The sequence below is a fragment of the Dermacentor andersoni genome, chromosome 10, assembly GCF_023375885.2.
Source record: "Dermacentor andersoni chromosome 10, qqDerAnde1_hic_scaffold, whole genome shotgun sequence".
NCBI classification, from domain to species: Eukaryota; Metazoa; Arthropoda; class Arachnida; order Ixodida; family Ixodidae; genus Dermacentor; species Dermacentor andersoni.
The window spans coordinates 45456846-45472616 of NC_092823.1; the positions used below are offsets into that span (position 1 = coordinate 45456846).

The window sequence follows — 15771 nt, forward strand, 5'->3', positions numbered from 1 at the left end:
AGCCTGTTCTCATGGTTGACTAAAGTCCAGTGTTGCCATTATTTTATTGGAGATTATTTTGGTAAATATTTCATACAATACTGGGAGTAACCTAATGGGCCTCTAATTTTTCAGTTCCTTAACGTCTCCCTTTTTGTGGATTAGTATAATGCTTGCATTTTTCCAGTTTTCCAGGACCCTTGCAGTCGATAGACACTTCGTATAGAGAGCCACCAGTTTTCCTAGCATTATGTCTCCTCCATCTTTGATTAAATCAGCTGTTATTCCATCCTCTCCTGCCGCTTTTCCCTGTTTCATGCCTGGCAAGGCCCTTCTGACCTCATCTGTAGTTATAGGAGGAGTTTTTGTATACTGTTCATTATTGTTTCGAATAGAATACTCCCGAATCCTCTGGGTACTGTACAGGTCAGAATAGAATTATTCCGCATCATTTATACCTTCGAGATTGCAATGATCTTACAGTGCATACATCTTGGTTTGTTTTATGCCAAGTTTCCTTCTCACTGATTTCAGGCTGCGTCCATTTTTTATGGCTTCTTGTCTTCCTCACATTATAATTTTGCATATTGCTTATTTTTACTTTGTTGATCAGTTATGACAGTTCTGCTAATTCTATCTTATCTCTTGAGTTGGACACTTTCATTCTTTGTTGTTTCTTTATTAGGTCCTTTGTTAGATGGGAGAGCTTGCCTACTGGTTGCCTTGGTGCCCTGCCTCCCACTTTGATTGCTGCCTCTGAAGCCAGCCTCATTACGGTTTCATTCATTACCTCTATGTCATCACCATCATAATCTCTGTTCTAAGGCTGCAAATTTTTTTTGCAAATACCAGCCTAAAGTTGCCTGCTTTCACCCTTACTGCCTCTACGTTGACCTGTTTCTTCTTGACCAATTTTACTCCTTCTCTCTTCAAATTGAGGTGAATCCTAGCTCTAACTAACGTATGACCACTGCACTTTACCCTACCTATCACTTTTACATCCTGCACTATATGCTGGGATTGGCAGAAAGTATGAAATCAATTTCATTCCGTGTTTCATCATTAGGGCTTTTCCAGGTCCACTTTCTGTTGCTAGATTTCGTGAAAAAGGTGTTCATTATTCTCAGCTTATTCCTTTCTCCGAATTCTACTAGCACCTCTCCTCTAGCGTTTATAGAATCGAAGCCATAGTTGCGAACTGCCTGTTCATCCGCCTGCTTTTTCCCCACTTTTGCACTGAAGTCGCCCATTACTACTGTATACCAAATTTGCACTTTCTCATCGCTAATTGAACGTCTTCATAAAACTGTTCTACTTCCTCATAGTCGTGGCTGCATGTTGGAGCGTAGGCTTGCACTACCTTTAATCTATACCTCTTATTAAGTTTGATTACGACTACTGCTACCCTCTAATTAATGCTGTAGAATTCGTCAAGGTTGCCTGTTATGTCCTTATGGATTAAGTATCCTACTCCATATTGCTTATTAGGGAGACCTCTATAGCAGAGGACATGGCTGTTATTCAGCAACGTATGAGCCTCACCAGTTCTTCCAATCTCACTAAGGCCCATGATATCCCAAACAATGTCTGATATTTCCTTGAACAGTACTGCTAAGCTAGCCTCACTCGACAGAGTTCGGCAATTAAAGGTTGACAGCACCCTGTATATGCACAAAACAGACTCAAAAGAGCTGGAAAGTAAGCACTTTTACAAGTGCTGAGGGCAAGAAATAGGACCTTCTTTGTATAACAGACAACGAAAACCATGCAAGTCAATTTTAACATCTGAGAGTATGTTTAAACAAACCTAAAGTCTGACTGGCCAAAGTCACTTAGGAGAAATTTTGAGAAGTAGAATGGGTTTTGGAGCAACTTAGAGCAGGTAACATTTCATTTTGAAGCAGTTTGGAGCAGGCCAATCTGAATTTTGGCGGAATAATGGAACGGGGGGTGGAATATAGCAGCCCACTTCAAAACCACAACAGAACACAAAATAAGCCAATAAGAGCACTGTACTGCAACTGTCTTAAGCTGAACTCTGAAGCAGATTACCCTGATACTGAAACAGTCTAGTGCCTGTAGATGTGCCTGTAGATGTTTAATTACTGGTAGCAATCCCCTAAAAAAACGCATTCTGCAGCAATGAGTCAGAAGTTTTCAAAAAGAAGCCTAGGACACTTTTGATAAATACATCTTTTTTTAATGTCTCGACAGTGTGGTTGAAGTGCCTGCAAATGCACTTCAGCAACAGATCATACGGAGAAGCCAGAGTTATGAACTACTGTGGTTTATTGAAAACCATTTCTACATAATAGAAATAGTTTCACTTTGCCACAAGCCAATTAGGATGCGGGCTGGTAGAAGTGCCCTTTGCAGTTAGAGCGTACTAGAATGTGGAAGAGAGGGTCAAGCAGTGGCCCGGCACATGCTTTCCTGTAATGCCAAAAACACTGCTGGCACTACGATCGAACTATACATTCCTGCACTGACACTCATGATGGCCGCGAAAAATTTTACCAAATTATGCGGTCCAATTGACGCGGTAACAATTTCTAGGTCACCACATCTCACCGCAGGACCAGAGAGCCACAACCAACCCTGAGCTGGTATAATGTAAAACTATTCCAATCTGTTTTTATTCCAAATCAACCAGTGGCCCTTTGCGATAGGTCAAAATAGCTCGGGTCTCATCCATATGGGCACAAAATAGATTGGAACAGTTTTACGTTATACCTGCCATGGGGACAGAGACGTCTGCCAGCTGAACCAGCTGCAGTGCCCACCTCCCTAGAACTAGTTCACTTACAGTGCCCTCAGCCTACTTTTCTTTGTTTTGCGCCTCAGCTAGGGAGTGCTGCACCACTCTGCCCACTCAACAGTATCCTAGTACACTTCAAATACAGCCGCCCTGATCATTTCAACAGCAGCGACGACAGCCGGGCGTGGCCGTGCACACGCTGGCTGATTTCCGGAAGCACCGAAAAGTTTGGGGTTATAAGCACAAAATTTATGAGAAACTGTGCAGGAGGCCCAGTCATGCAGTGTGCGAAATGTGAACAGCTGTGCACTTTTTCGGAGTACGAATCCGGTAACTGTTCACAACCGGTGCCAGAGCACACATGCCGAAGCTGTTCTGGCACAGCATGGCGCAATTTCGGTCATTTCTGTGTTTGGCACAGTTTGACGCAGAAATTTACGTTTGCATCAAAATGGCGCAACGGTGCGGGAGTCTCACACTTACTAAAGGTCTGGCCACACGGAACACAAGATACGCAGCTCTGACTGTACACTAGTCACGAAAGGAAGGATGATCAGCCACATAACATGCTAGATACACACAGTGTGCGCTTTCTTGAGCATAGTACAGCGCTGCTGTATCACCTTCAGCAGAACCACTGATGTTTGGGTTTGAGGAAAGCTTATTCTGAAGTGTATTATGCGACATATGATATATCTAATTTATCGATACCAGACATACTGCGTTTTCTTTTTCTTCCGTTTAAGAATCACACAGAGTTTGTATGTAGAAATGCTCAAAACTGAAACCAAGTTGTTTCAGCTCCCATGCGAGAAGTTTATATGCCGACCATGAGACACTGGCACGCAGCTTGGCACATCCGGCATGTATATACTCATTTCTCTCATGGGTAGATATACATGGTGCCCATACATCTTCCCTTGTGAGATGCGTAGGACAGACACATATGGCCTCAAAGATGCGACATGTGGAGAGGCACGTACAATGAGCACCGTGAGGTCGGGCCTTTAGCGTGCATTGAGGACAGTGCACCGAAACTTGGGGAAGGAAAAAATTACACAGTTGCACGTTCGCCACCGCCCATGTATACAGTGCGCGAATGTGTGCACACATAGGAAAGTGCACACCCATGAAGCAACAATAACTGGCCGAACGCAAAAGTTGAGAAGTGGGTTGCTCACTGGCACGTGCAGGAGCTGCTCGTGTGCTGGTCAGTGCCGCTATATGCCAGATTCAAAAACTGCTGTAGCCAATTCAGGCGCCTTCCTTTGTTCGGAGGCATCCTTGAAAATGTGCTCTCATGGGCACACGCAAAAACATCATGCAGAAACTGGGAAAGCTGCAGGCGTGCACAAGATGCGTAACTACAGCTAGAGGAGCAATGTCTATCAGCACGACTTTTCTTACATGCGCATGGAAACATACGTTTCACTAGAAAGTATGTAGTACAAAACAAAAAGAAAACCAATACGAATATGTGTCAAGCTAATACATATAGAAAGCACCACAATAATGAGGCATAAACACCTTTAGAACACAGCTCAGTAATCAGCAAAAGCCCTTTGAGAGGCAGTCAAAGTTACCTCCTCATGTCAGAAAGAGTCATGTGCCCAGTCATGACAGAGTTTCTGAGGAACATGGAGACAAGTGATAGACAGTTGTCAAACAAGCGATGTCTTAGGCTAGAGCCAACATTTAGACAAGGGGACTTGTGTTTGCCAGGTTTTTACTGAAGAACACGATCTCCCCTTTAATCAATGTGATAGAAAGCTGGCTTAAATGCTGATATATGCGCTTTCTTGTTTAGCAATGTGGCAGCTGTCAACAAACTCACAATTATGTTGATCACATTGTTTTTTTTAGCTTAGTTATACATTTTAGTAAGGTTTTGCAGGCTGTATTTTTGGCAGTGGCACGAAAGGTGGGAGTAAGGTGAAGATTTTAGGAAGTAATGTTCTCAACAATGAATGTTTATTGTTTATGCCACACCTGGTTTTCCCATTGACCATCTACCACATGAAAGTGGCACATCATAGAAAAGACGCAAGAAGTGCATTGAGATGTGATTGACTGAGCATACAATGTGTTCAACAGTGGCTGAGCAAGGGATGTCGGAAGCTGGAGCCCATTTGTTAACAAGGGGATTGATTTTCGTCAGGGCAAACTCGTGTGTCTCTATACACTGAGTATCTGTAAAGTTATCTATAAAGTAACACTTTCGTGACAGATGGCCCATGGGCAGAGAAGGTGAAGCACAAGTAAAGATTCGTCTGTAAGAACACAACTTCCTAAAAGGTTTAGTGTTAACCATTCCCGTCTATTGTGCCAAAGGCGATATTACGACCTACAGACTCTTCATAATAAGCATAGCAGAACCTCAATGATGCAGTTCAAGGGACCATGGAAAAAAAATGTAACAGCTGAGCAAACAAAAGAGTGAGGAAGGCAGCAAATCATTACAGCAACATCAGAAGCAGCTCTGAATGGCTGCCAGTACAGTTACGAGACGACTTGGCACTTGTACTGTGACCGGGGAGAGCACATGCATGCATGTATAATTGGTGGCAAGTACAACCACAAAAGGCACAAAGTTACGCCTTTTGATGACCGAACTTTTGTAGCTTCCACAGCATTGCACACAAAGTATAAAACGGAGCATGGCGAATTCAGCCACGGAAGCTGCGTACATTGCTTTGATTGATGGGTAAAGAAACAGATCAAGAGGCGTGAACTGGCTATTGGTACTGGCCTTGAGTGCATGCATGATCTAGGGTGTGATCTTGCACGCGTTTCAAAATAGAACGGAGGCGATCCGTTCCACCGTGCCGCACACGATTGGTCGATCTGAACCGTGACGAACACCATGACATAAATTGTGCCGTGAGCCGTGATGTCTTGCTGCTGTCAATCATTCTGTGTAGTCTGCTATCAGACGAACGCAACGGAATAGACCGCCTATTTCGAGACGTAAAGAACGAACTGCCTCCGTTCGATTTTGGAACGCGTACAAGATCACACCCCTAATGTCTAGCTTCCTTCCGAGGCAGCCAGAGATCACTGGGATGCAATTCAGTCCCAGCTCCCGTTAACTTTTGTCTGCACCCATACTTAAACCTCAGAGCACATAAATAAGTAGGTAACCTACAACTCTTGCAATACAGATCTATCTTTTGTACTCTTTCACTCATGTTCCATGCAAGTCATATTCAATGTGTACAACTTCTGTGGGTGAATGTATGCCATGTTGCCACATAAATACACAACGCATAAACTGTGTGTTAAGCCATCGCCAGGTTTACATAACTAGACACGGAAACTCACCAGAGGATGACAAATTGCCAGGAGATGATGTCCAGACAGCACCCACCATTAATGGACTACTTGCCGGCTGAATGCTGCTGTTTTCATTTGGTTCTGCTGAAATGCACAGCAATGGTTAAAATTTACAGTGTGCTTGGTGACCATGCAATTTCTTTTATGGCACAGCAGCCATCCACAAATTGTCAGCTAGAGAACTTTTTCAGAAAATGTTACAAACATGTCAAGTGTACAGATGTAGCTCTCGAACAGATCTGTCACAATGCAATCGCCAGAGCATTTTTTGTGTACAGGAGGAGGAAGTAGTTTTGCATTGCTTCCAAGAACTTCATAACATACACAACTCACGTCAACACTTGCAATGCAAAGCTATCACCTGGGAAGCTGCTTTCTACAAGCTACCTTGTAAAACCATTATTTTTGATTGAATTCTCCTGCCCACTCCTGCATGGTGGGCTGCTAATAATGGCATCAAGCTCTTCCTTACTGCATGCTGCTGTTCAGCTTACTGAATGTGAATGGAGTATTGCGAGTGGAAACAGATTCCCAATTTACAGATTAAAAAGACAAAGACAAGAAAAAGCTATGGACGGCATGAGCAGTGTCTTTCAATTGAAGGTTTATTAAAAATGTGAGCCAATTATATACAAGGTCACAAAAAGAGAACACACAAGATGGGAATGTAAAAAGTGGGGAGATAGAAACAGCGGTCACATGGGTGAGGTGCAGTTATGTGTTGTGTGGAAAGGCCAACTCCTGCTTAGAGCGATAAATGGCTGGCTTACACATGACTATGCACGCTTCTTGACCTGGAAAACTTTGCCCATTTCACAGGTGAACTGATCTGTTTTTCACACCCCACCCCACCCCTTTTTACATTTTATTCTTGTTTCTTTGTGACCTTGTATATAATTGGCAAAAGTTTTGGCACAAAGCTTCAGTTGAAATACCGTGCTTGTGTTGTCCATACTTTCTTCTTGTTTCAGTCCTTGTGCGCTGTAAATCATGAATGCCGCTAATTTTCCTTGAGGTATCTATATTATTCTGCTGCAATGTGTCCTGCTTTAGCTACAATCTAATGAAGTCATTCAAAATTGGCATGTGCTGAAACAAAGCTTTCTGCAACACTGTTGTTTGAACAACACAGCGAACTTGCACAGCCGCTGTTATGACCGTCTAAAGAGCTGTAATGTTGTGCTGTACAGAAAGTATTAAAGGGAGAATAAAGGCAAATACAAAGTAAAGCTAAAGTATGGATTCCTCCTCCTCCTCCTCCTCCTCCTCATCATCATCATCATCAGCAGCAGCAGCAGCCCATGTTATGTCCACTGCAGAACGAAGGCCTCTCCCTGCGACCTACAAGTACCCCTGTTCTGCGCCAACCGATTCCAACTAGCACCAACAAATTTGCTAATTTCATCACACCACCTAGTTTTCTACCGCCTTCTACTGCGCTTCCCTTCTCTTGGTATGCATTCTGTCACCCTAATGGTCCAACGGTTATCTGATCTGCGCATTACATGACCGGCCCAGCGCATTTTCTTTTCTCTTCATGTCTATTAGAATATCATCTATACCCGTTTGCTCTCTGATCCAAACTGCTCTCTTTCTGTCTCTTAAAGTTATGCCTAGCATTCTTCATTCCATCGCTTTTTGCGCGGTCCACAACTTGTTCTCAAGCTTCTTTGTCAGTCTCCAGGTTTCTGCCCCATGTGTCGGCACTGCTGAAATGCACTGATTGTATACTTTCCTTTTCAATGATAATGGTAAGATCCCAGTCAGGAGCTCACAATGTCTGCCATATGCGATTCAATCCCTTTTTATTCTTCTGTGAATTTTCTTCTCATGGTGAGGGTTCCGTGTAATTAGTTGACCTAGGTAAATGTACTCCTTCACAGACTCTAGAGGCTGACTTGCCATCTTGAACTCTTGTTCCCTTGCCCGGTTATTTATCATTGTTTTCTGCATATTAATCTTCAACCCCACTTTTACACTCTTCCTGTTAAGGTCCTCAATCACTTCTTGTAACTCTTCCGCAGTGTTTATGAATAGAACAATGTCATCAGGAAACCGAAGGTTGCTGAGGTATTCACTGTCGATATTTACTCTAAGCCTTCCCAGTTTAATAGCTTGAATGCTTCTTTCAAGCAGGCAGTGAATAGCATTGGAGATATTGTGTATCCTTGTCTGACCCCTTTCTTTATTGGTATCTTCCTACTTTTCTTGTGTAAAATAAAGGTGGCTGTGGAATCTACGTGGATATTTTCCAGGGTATTTACGTAAGCGGTCTGTACTCCTTGATTACGTAATGCCTCTATGACTACTGGTATCTCTACTGAATCAAATACCTTTTTGCAAAATCTATGAAAGCTATATAGAGAGGCTTATTGTACTCTGCAGATTTTTTGATAACGTGATTATACATGGATGTGATCCATTATAGAGTATCCCTTCCTGAAGCCAGCCTGTTCTCTTGGTTGACTAAAGTCCAGTGTTGCCCTTATTCTATTGGAGATTATTTTGGTAAATATTTTATACAATACTGGGAGTAACCTAATGGGCCTCTAATTTTTCAGTTCCTTAACGTCTCCCTTTTTGTGGATTAGTATAATGCTTGCATTTTTCCAGTTTTCTGAGACCCTTGCAGTCGATAGACACTTCGTATAGAGAGCCGCCAGTTTTCCTAGCATTATGTCTCCTCCATCTTTGATTAAATCACCTGTTATTCCATCCTCTCCTGCCGCTTTTCCCCGTTTCATGCGTTGCAAGGCCCTTCTGACCTCATCTGTCGTTATAGGAGTTTCTGTGTACTGTTCATTATTGTTTCGAATAGAGTACTCCTGAGTCCTCTGGGTACTGTATAGTATAGAAGTCTTCCGCTGCTTTTATTATACCTTTGAGATTGCTTATGATATTACCCTGCTTATCTTTCAGTGCATACATCTTGGTTTGTCCTATGCCAAGTTTCCTATTCACTGATTTCAGGCTGCGTCCATTTTTTATGGCTTCTTGTCTTCCTCACGTTATAATTTCAAATATCGCTTACTTTTGCCTTGTTGATCAGTGTTGATATATGTTATCTCTTGAGTTGGACACTTTCATTCTTTGTCATCTTTTTATTAGGTCCTTTGTTACTTGGGAGAGCTTGCCTACTGGTTGCCTTGGTGCCTTGCCTCCTACTTCGATTGCTGCCTCTGAAGCCAGCCTCGTTACGGTTTCACTCATTACCTCTATGTCAGCATCATCATCTCTCTGTTCTAAGGCTGCATATTTGTTTACAAGTACCAGCCTAAATTTGTCTGTTTTTACCCTTACTAGCTCTAAGCTGACCTGTTTTTTTTTGACCAATTTTACTCTTTCTCTGTTCAAATTGAGCTGACTCCTAGCTCTAACTAACCTATGATCACTGCACTTTACCCTACCTATCACTTCTACATCCTGCACTATGCTGGGATCTGCAGAAAGTATGAAATCAATTTCGTTTTTTGTTTCACCACTAGGGCTTTTCCAGGTCCACTTTCTGTTGCTACATTTCGTGAAAAAGGTGTTCATTATTCTCAGCTTATTCCTTTCTGCGAATTTTACTAGCACCTCTCCTCTAGCGTTTATAGAATCGAAGCTGTAGTTGCGAACTGCCTGTTCACCCGTCTGCTCTTTCCCCACTTTTGCATTGAAGTCGCCCATTACTACTGTATACCAAATTTGCACTTTCTCATCACTAATTCAACATCTTCATAAAACTGATCTACTTCCTCATCGTCGTGACTGGATGTTGGAGTGTAGGCTTGCACTACCTTTAATCTATACCTCTTATTAAGTTTCATTACGACTATTGCTACTCTCTCATTAATGCTGTAGAATTCGTAAATGTTGCCTGCTATGTCCTTATGGATTAGGAATCCTACCCTGTTTTGCTTCTTATCAGGGAGACCTCTATAGCAGAGGTCATGGCTGTTATTTAGCAATGTGTAAGCCTCACCAGTTCTTCTAATCTCACTAAGGCCGATAATATCCGAAACAAAGTCGGATAGCTCCTCAAAGAGTCCTGCTAAGCTAGCCTCAGTCGAGAGGGTTTAGGTGTTAAACATTGTAAGGGTCAGTTTCCATTGGCGGCCTGTCCGTTCCCAGAGATTCTTAGCACCCTCTGCTGCGTTACAGGTCTGACCGCCGCCTTGGTCAGGAGCTCCGCAGCTGCTGGGGACTGAGGCCCATTGGTTAGTTGTAGATATCATGAGGGAGGTTGTGGCTGAATACTACACCAGGAAGGCCAATTCCTGTTCTGGTGAGGGAGTGCCTTTGTTCAAGCTTAGTGGGCCTGCCTAATTTGGTTGTAGCTGCATTAGTATAGCCCCACTCACTCTCGGCATCTTTTGCCGTGTCACTCCAAGCCTGCAGATGTAGTGCAGTAGAGAATGTAAAAGAAAATAAAAATGGGGGGGAGGGATTTGAACTTCAGGCTACCGCAATCTAGCATTCGACATAGCTCAGCAAGATAATCCCGCAGGCGGCTAGGCTACCTTGTCGCCGAAAAGTACGGCCCAGAGGGCCCTACATGCCTAAGAGATCCGTTGATTTGTCTGCATAGTGCTGATTTGTTTGCGTAGTGTGTAGTGCCAACATCTATTCGTGTATGCTGGCGTTCTTCCAAGATTCCGGTATGCTTGAGGTCATGAGGAACTGAGTATACAGGGTGGCCAGTTTTTCTAGAACAATCTGCCCACCATCCTTCAACAAATCTGCTGTTACCTGATCCTCCCCAGCTGCCTTCCCCCTTTGCATAGCTCCCAAGGCTTTCTTCACTTCTTCCGGCGTTACTTGTGGGATGTCCAATTCCTCTAGGCTATTCCCTCTTCCATTATTGTCGTGTGTACCACTGGTACTGTATAAATCTCCATAGAACTCCTCAGCCACTTGAACTATGTAGTCCATATTAGTAATGCTATTGCCGGCTTTGTATCTTAACGCATACATCCGATTCTTGCCTATTCCTAGTTTCTTCACTGCTTTTAGGCTTCCTCTGTTCCCGAGAGCATGCTCAATTCTATCCATATTATACTTCCTTATGTCAGCTATCTTATGCTTGTTAACTCGGAAAGTTCTGCCATTTCTATTCTAGCTGTAGGGTTAGAGGCTTTCATACATTGGCGTTTCTTGATCAGATCTTTCATCTCCTGCGATAGCTTACCGGTATCCTGTATAACAAAGTTGCCACCGACTTCTATTGCACACTTCTTAATGATGCCCATAAGATTGTTGTTCAGTGCTTCAACACTAAGGTGCTCTTCCCGAGTTAAAGCCGAATACCTGTTCTGTAGCTTGATCCCGAATTAATCTATTTTCCCAAAACTTTGTCGCAAAAAATATTTGAATGCGTTCAGCAGAAGCGCAGTTATCGGCAATCAAACACAGTCTCCGCTATGCTCCAGTTCCTTTTTCAATGCCTTGCAATGCGAAGGCTACGGCGCAGTGGGGCATGCCCACAACACTCTGCCTTGTATATGACACCTTGCTGTGCAGTTCAGATTACATTTTGGATGTTAACATAGATGCCAGGACTTCCAGTTTTCATGCCTAGGACACACTGAACATAAGCCAAACACAGTTGTCCTCAGCGAGCCGCAGTGCGCTCAGCCAGTGGACTCGTGGCGGCACTCCACAGAGGCTGCAGTGTCTGTGGCATGTAGCCGACTACAGCTTAATGTCAGCTATCAGCCAATAGCAGTTGCCTAAGAGAATGACAAAATAAAGCGTCCCGTGACGAAATAAAGTGTCCAGAACTTCACAATCCACCTGCCAGCTCCACGCACTGCGTACGACAGCGAAATTGGCTGAAATGTTCCCAGCAGCGTATGCTGCCTACGCACTACATTGTTTCACCCAGTCCAAGGTCTAGTTCGGGTCTCTTTTAATTTCCCTTGAGCGTTTCCTGGCGTCATTGTCCGTTGGCGAATTCATGTGTTTGTCACAAAAAAAAGACTGGCAGTTTCATCTGTAATGGCAAGCAGTGACACGCTGACTGGCACATTTAATGCATACTTATCCTGGGACTGTTTCCTGCAGCGTTTGTTGGAGTGAACCTTCACAGTTGCGAGCAAGAAATTTCCTTTCAAGAAGTAAAGGAAGTGGGAGTAGTATTCATTTGTGAAGTTTGTGCCTCCTGGTGGTGAAGCAGAAAGCCTCAGCTCATCTTCCTTCTCTTATCTATCCTGACTTAGGCACCGGGCTCTGGCTGCAAGAACTTTCATTCAGATCTTCCTAAATTTATATTTCTTTAAAGAAAACTGGAAGACGTCAGCGCCATCCAGAAGACATGAGACGAAGCCAAGCACTAGAAGATGACTAATCAAAACGAAGCAGACAGGCTTGATCATTATCATTACAGGCAGAAGAACAAAACCCAATCTAGAACTGCTTCCGCAACTGGGAAGGCTGTGCGCTAGAACACGTAGGCATGTACACCAGCTCTATCCAGTACACAGGAGTTGAGCAGGCGTTAGACAACCGCGGCAGCTGCTGGTGCGGTCGCGCTCTTCAATATCACTCTTCTTCCCTGCTGTAACATCAGTAGACTGTCTGAGAATTAGAATCCTGGACTGCCAGTTCGTTAGTCATAAGTTCCAATCTTTTGCGTCAGAAGAATTTTTCTTTGGGGTTGTCTTGCAAAGGATTTTGTGATTCCAGCGACGAACAGCGATGGACATTGAAATGACCAGGAAGAAACACCTTCTATTTTACACCTATCGCTGTGAAAAAGAAGCACAAAACAATGCAGCGGTTACTTACCTGCCAGGGACGATACTCCTGCTACACGGCAGTGAGACACAGGCAAGTGACCACAGTAGCAGCACCAGCCGCACTGTACAGACGCGGCTTGCACACCGCACGTGTCGAGAGCCGTGGGTCGCGTGAAACCGTCGCAATCACAGCCGCTTGACAAGCACTGTGCGCGCTCAACACCGCGAATGTCAGCGTTTGTGAACATGCCGGCAACAAACAGAAGAGGGCTATCGCCGATCGCTCGTCACAACACGTTTCTTATCGCGCAGAGTTTGTCGCGAACGCCTCAGTTCTCAGCGAGGTGCAATCTACGGCGCGTACCGCGCGGAGATGCAGCGGTTACACAAACGCGCAAGAATACGAGCGAACTCACAGTACCGCTATACCAGCACCAAATTGAACGAGCCGCCACAGAAACGATTACAACATGCGAGGAACTCGCGCACCGTCGCCGGTAGGACCATAGAATAAAAAATCAGCAGGAAAGGGAACGGAGAAAAGAAAAAGAAAAAAAAAACGTGTAGGAAACAAAACAAACGAGAGAAAAGAAAGGTAAAAAAAAGTGAAGAAACGCCATGAAAAGCGACGAGAAGTTTGCGTGTGGACGTATGACGTAACTTTATTCTCGAATGAGAGCAGTAAGTAGCGCCATCTAAAAAAAAAACTAAACAAAAAGTGAAAACGTTGGTTAAGTGTCGTTTAGAAGGGCGACGCCTTCTCTGATATTTTCAGCACAGTTTCAATCAGCAATACGTCGCTTAAAACGTTATTGAAGTGATTTTGTTCCACAGCCTTCGAGACTAGCAACACTTGTTGCTCATAGATACAGTTACTCTTTTCCACATAAAGAAGTATGATGCCTTCTGAGCTCAGGTCGCCCTGCGTGGGACATTTATCAGCATGTCCGAAGGACATGTCCACCTAGCCTTGTATAGCAAGGAGTCAAGCACTTGTGTTTGCAGCCGTACAGGTAGAGAGAAGAGAGCGAAGGTATTGAGATCTACTCTGCTTCTCTTTCACTTCCCTCTCCTTCCCTCAAGGGCGCAGCATGGCGCAGTGCCGTGTTGGCCACTATCAAACACATTTCTCATTATTCGCCCGCCAAGTATCCGCCGAGGCGCGGTTCCTTGCCACGTACATGCACGTGCTTGTGTCCAAGAAAAGAGCCGATTTTGCCGCACCGGCTGTCGCGGAATTTATCGCGGATCCCGACTCCACTTTCTCATCTCATCCAGTCATAGAAAATTGGATGAAAATGCAAGATAGCAGAATTCAAGTTTGGCAGAATGTCCAGAGCGTATAGAACTTTGTTAATGACATGACTTGAATAAAATGTAAAAAGGGGGGAGGGGAGTATTCCACCTGTGTAATTACCATGAAGCTACAAGGGAAACATACGGGTTACTCAGAAAAGAACTTCACGGTTCAAGCAAAATTCCTCCTGGTCTGGGAAGTGAATCCTGCAGGAGTATGGGCACCTTGCAATGAAGTTTGCCTGCGTGTCGTGCCCCCTAGCAGCGGCGGTGAGCACCCGCGGGTAGGCCCTCACAGTCATTTCACCATTGTCCATGGTGCGCTCAGGCGTACCTGAAAGCCTGCTTTTCCAATTTTCCAATGGATTCACCGCGGCCTCTTGGCAGCTCCTTCGTGAGAAGTGTGAACAAAAAGAACAAGTGCACATACTGCTGTGTTGAGGATTATCGCAACCTTTAAGGGGATGTCGGTATCAAATTGTACCACTTCCCTTCAAAACCCGAGGTAGCAACCCAGTGGCTGAAGTGGATCGTCACGGTTCGTGTCGGTCTTGCGAATTTCCGTTTAACGAACTAAGACGTAAATGCAAAAATAAGAAAAAAAAATAAATAAGAACCAACAGCGGCATCCGTTAAAACACACAATAAAGCGTCAACTGCATAAAAATCAGTTTAGATAATTGTTTAGCTCGTCTTACTCCAAAACAAACGCGCAGTGGTTGTCACGTGCCAAATATAGCTTCGTAAGCGCTCCGTGCTGGAGCTTTGTACGCACTGTATTTCTTCCTGCGCCAAGATCAGGACGCGAATGCTGGAACCGAGCTCATTCGTGCCAATATTTTCTCGCGCTTAGAACAACAGAACTAAGGTTGCAGTACACTGCAGCACACGTGGAGTATTCGAAAATTAGCTTTTCTCTCGCACACGCTAGCGCATATTTCTTCAGTCTTCATGTTGTTTAGTCTCAGCTGATTGCCCTCTATGATGCTTCAGCGGTAATGCCCTCTCACATTCGAGCCCGAACGACAATAGCAGAATATGCTCGAGGCACTTTGTCAACAAGCACTTACCTGCCAATTCGCCAAAACATCTACAATTGCGAGGTGCTGGGCACGCTCCAAGTAATGAAGTGACAAATGACAATTGAAAGACGTACACGACCGTATTAGCTCGCTTAAGTGGCATAAAATAATGATTTGTTAACTCACTTTGAGTTCGACGTCGTAAGCATGCTTGCTTTGTTGTGACAAATACTTCGCGAGCTGCGGCGGTTCTTTGTGGCTATGGTGTTGGGCTGCTAAGCACGAGGTTGCGGGAATAAATCCCAGCCACGGTGGCCGAATTTTGATGGGGTCGAAATACAAAAACACCCGCATAGTTAGATTTAGGTTCAGGTTAAAGAGCCCCAGGTGGTCCAAATTATTCCGGAGCCTCCCACCAGGGCATGCCTCCTAATCAGATCGTGGTTTTGGCACCTAAAACTTCATAATTTAAGCGCCTCGTTGTGATGTCCGTGCTGTTTACTTCTTTGACACAATATACATGGTTGTAGTCGTAAATTAGACGTCCTTTCTCAAGCGCCGGTGGTCCAAAATGGGCCTTGACGTTTTCGAAATTATTTTCATGTGTTTTTTGGTAATAAAGTGCTTATTACACGAGATAGTAAAGGTGCTTGCTTCGTTTTTA

The 15771-nt window shown here is 44.1% G+C and overlaps 1 protein-coding gene across 4 annotated transcripts in view; it reads right to left on the reverse strand.

Annotated features, from left to right (window-relative positions):
• Positions 1-13647, reverse strand: part of LOC126543113 (uncharacterized) — a 52546-nt gene extending 38899 nt beyond the window's left edge. The window contains exons 1-2 of one of the 4 annotated variants that reach the window (XM_055062244.2): positions 12839-13647; positions 6059-6154 (exon numbers count right to left, since the gene is read on the reverse strand). In XM_055062244.2, the coding sequence (XP_054918219.1) occupies positions 6059-6154; positions 12839-13037 (295 nt within the window). In that variant the 5' untranslated portion in view covers positions 13038-13647. The remainder of the gene's footprint in view (positions 1-6058; positions 6155-12838) is intronic. The other 3 variants (XM_055062243.2, XM_055062242.2, XM_050190257.3) reach the window with 3 other exon arrangements.
• Between the last annotated feature and the right edge of the window lie 2124 nt (positions 13648-15771).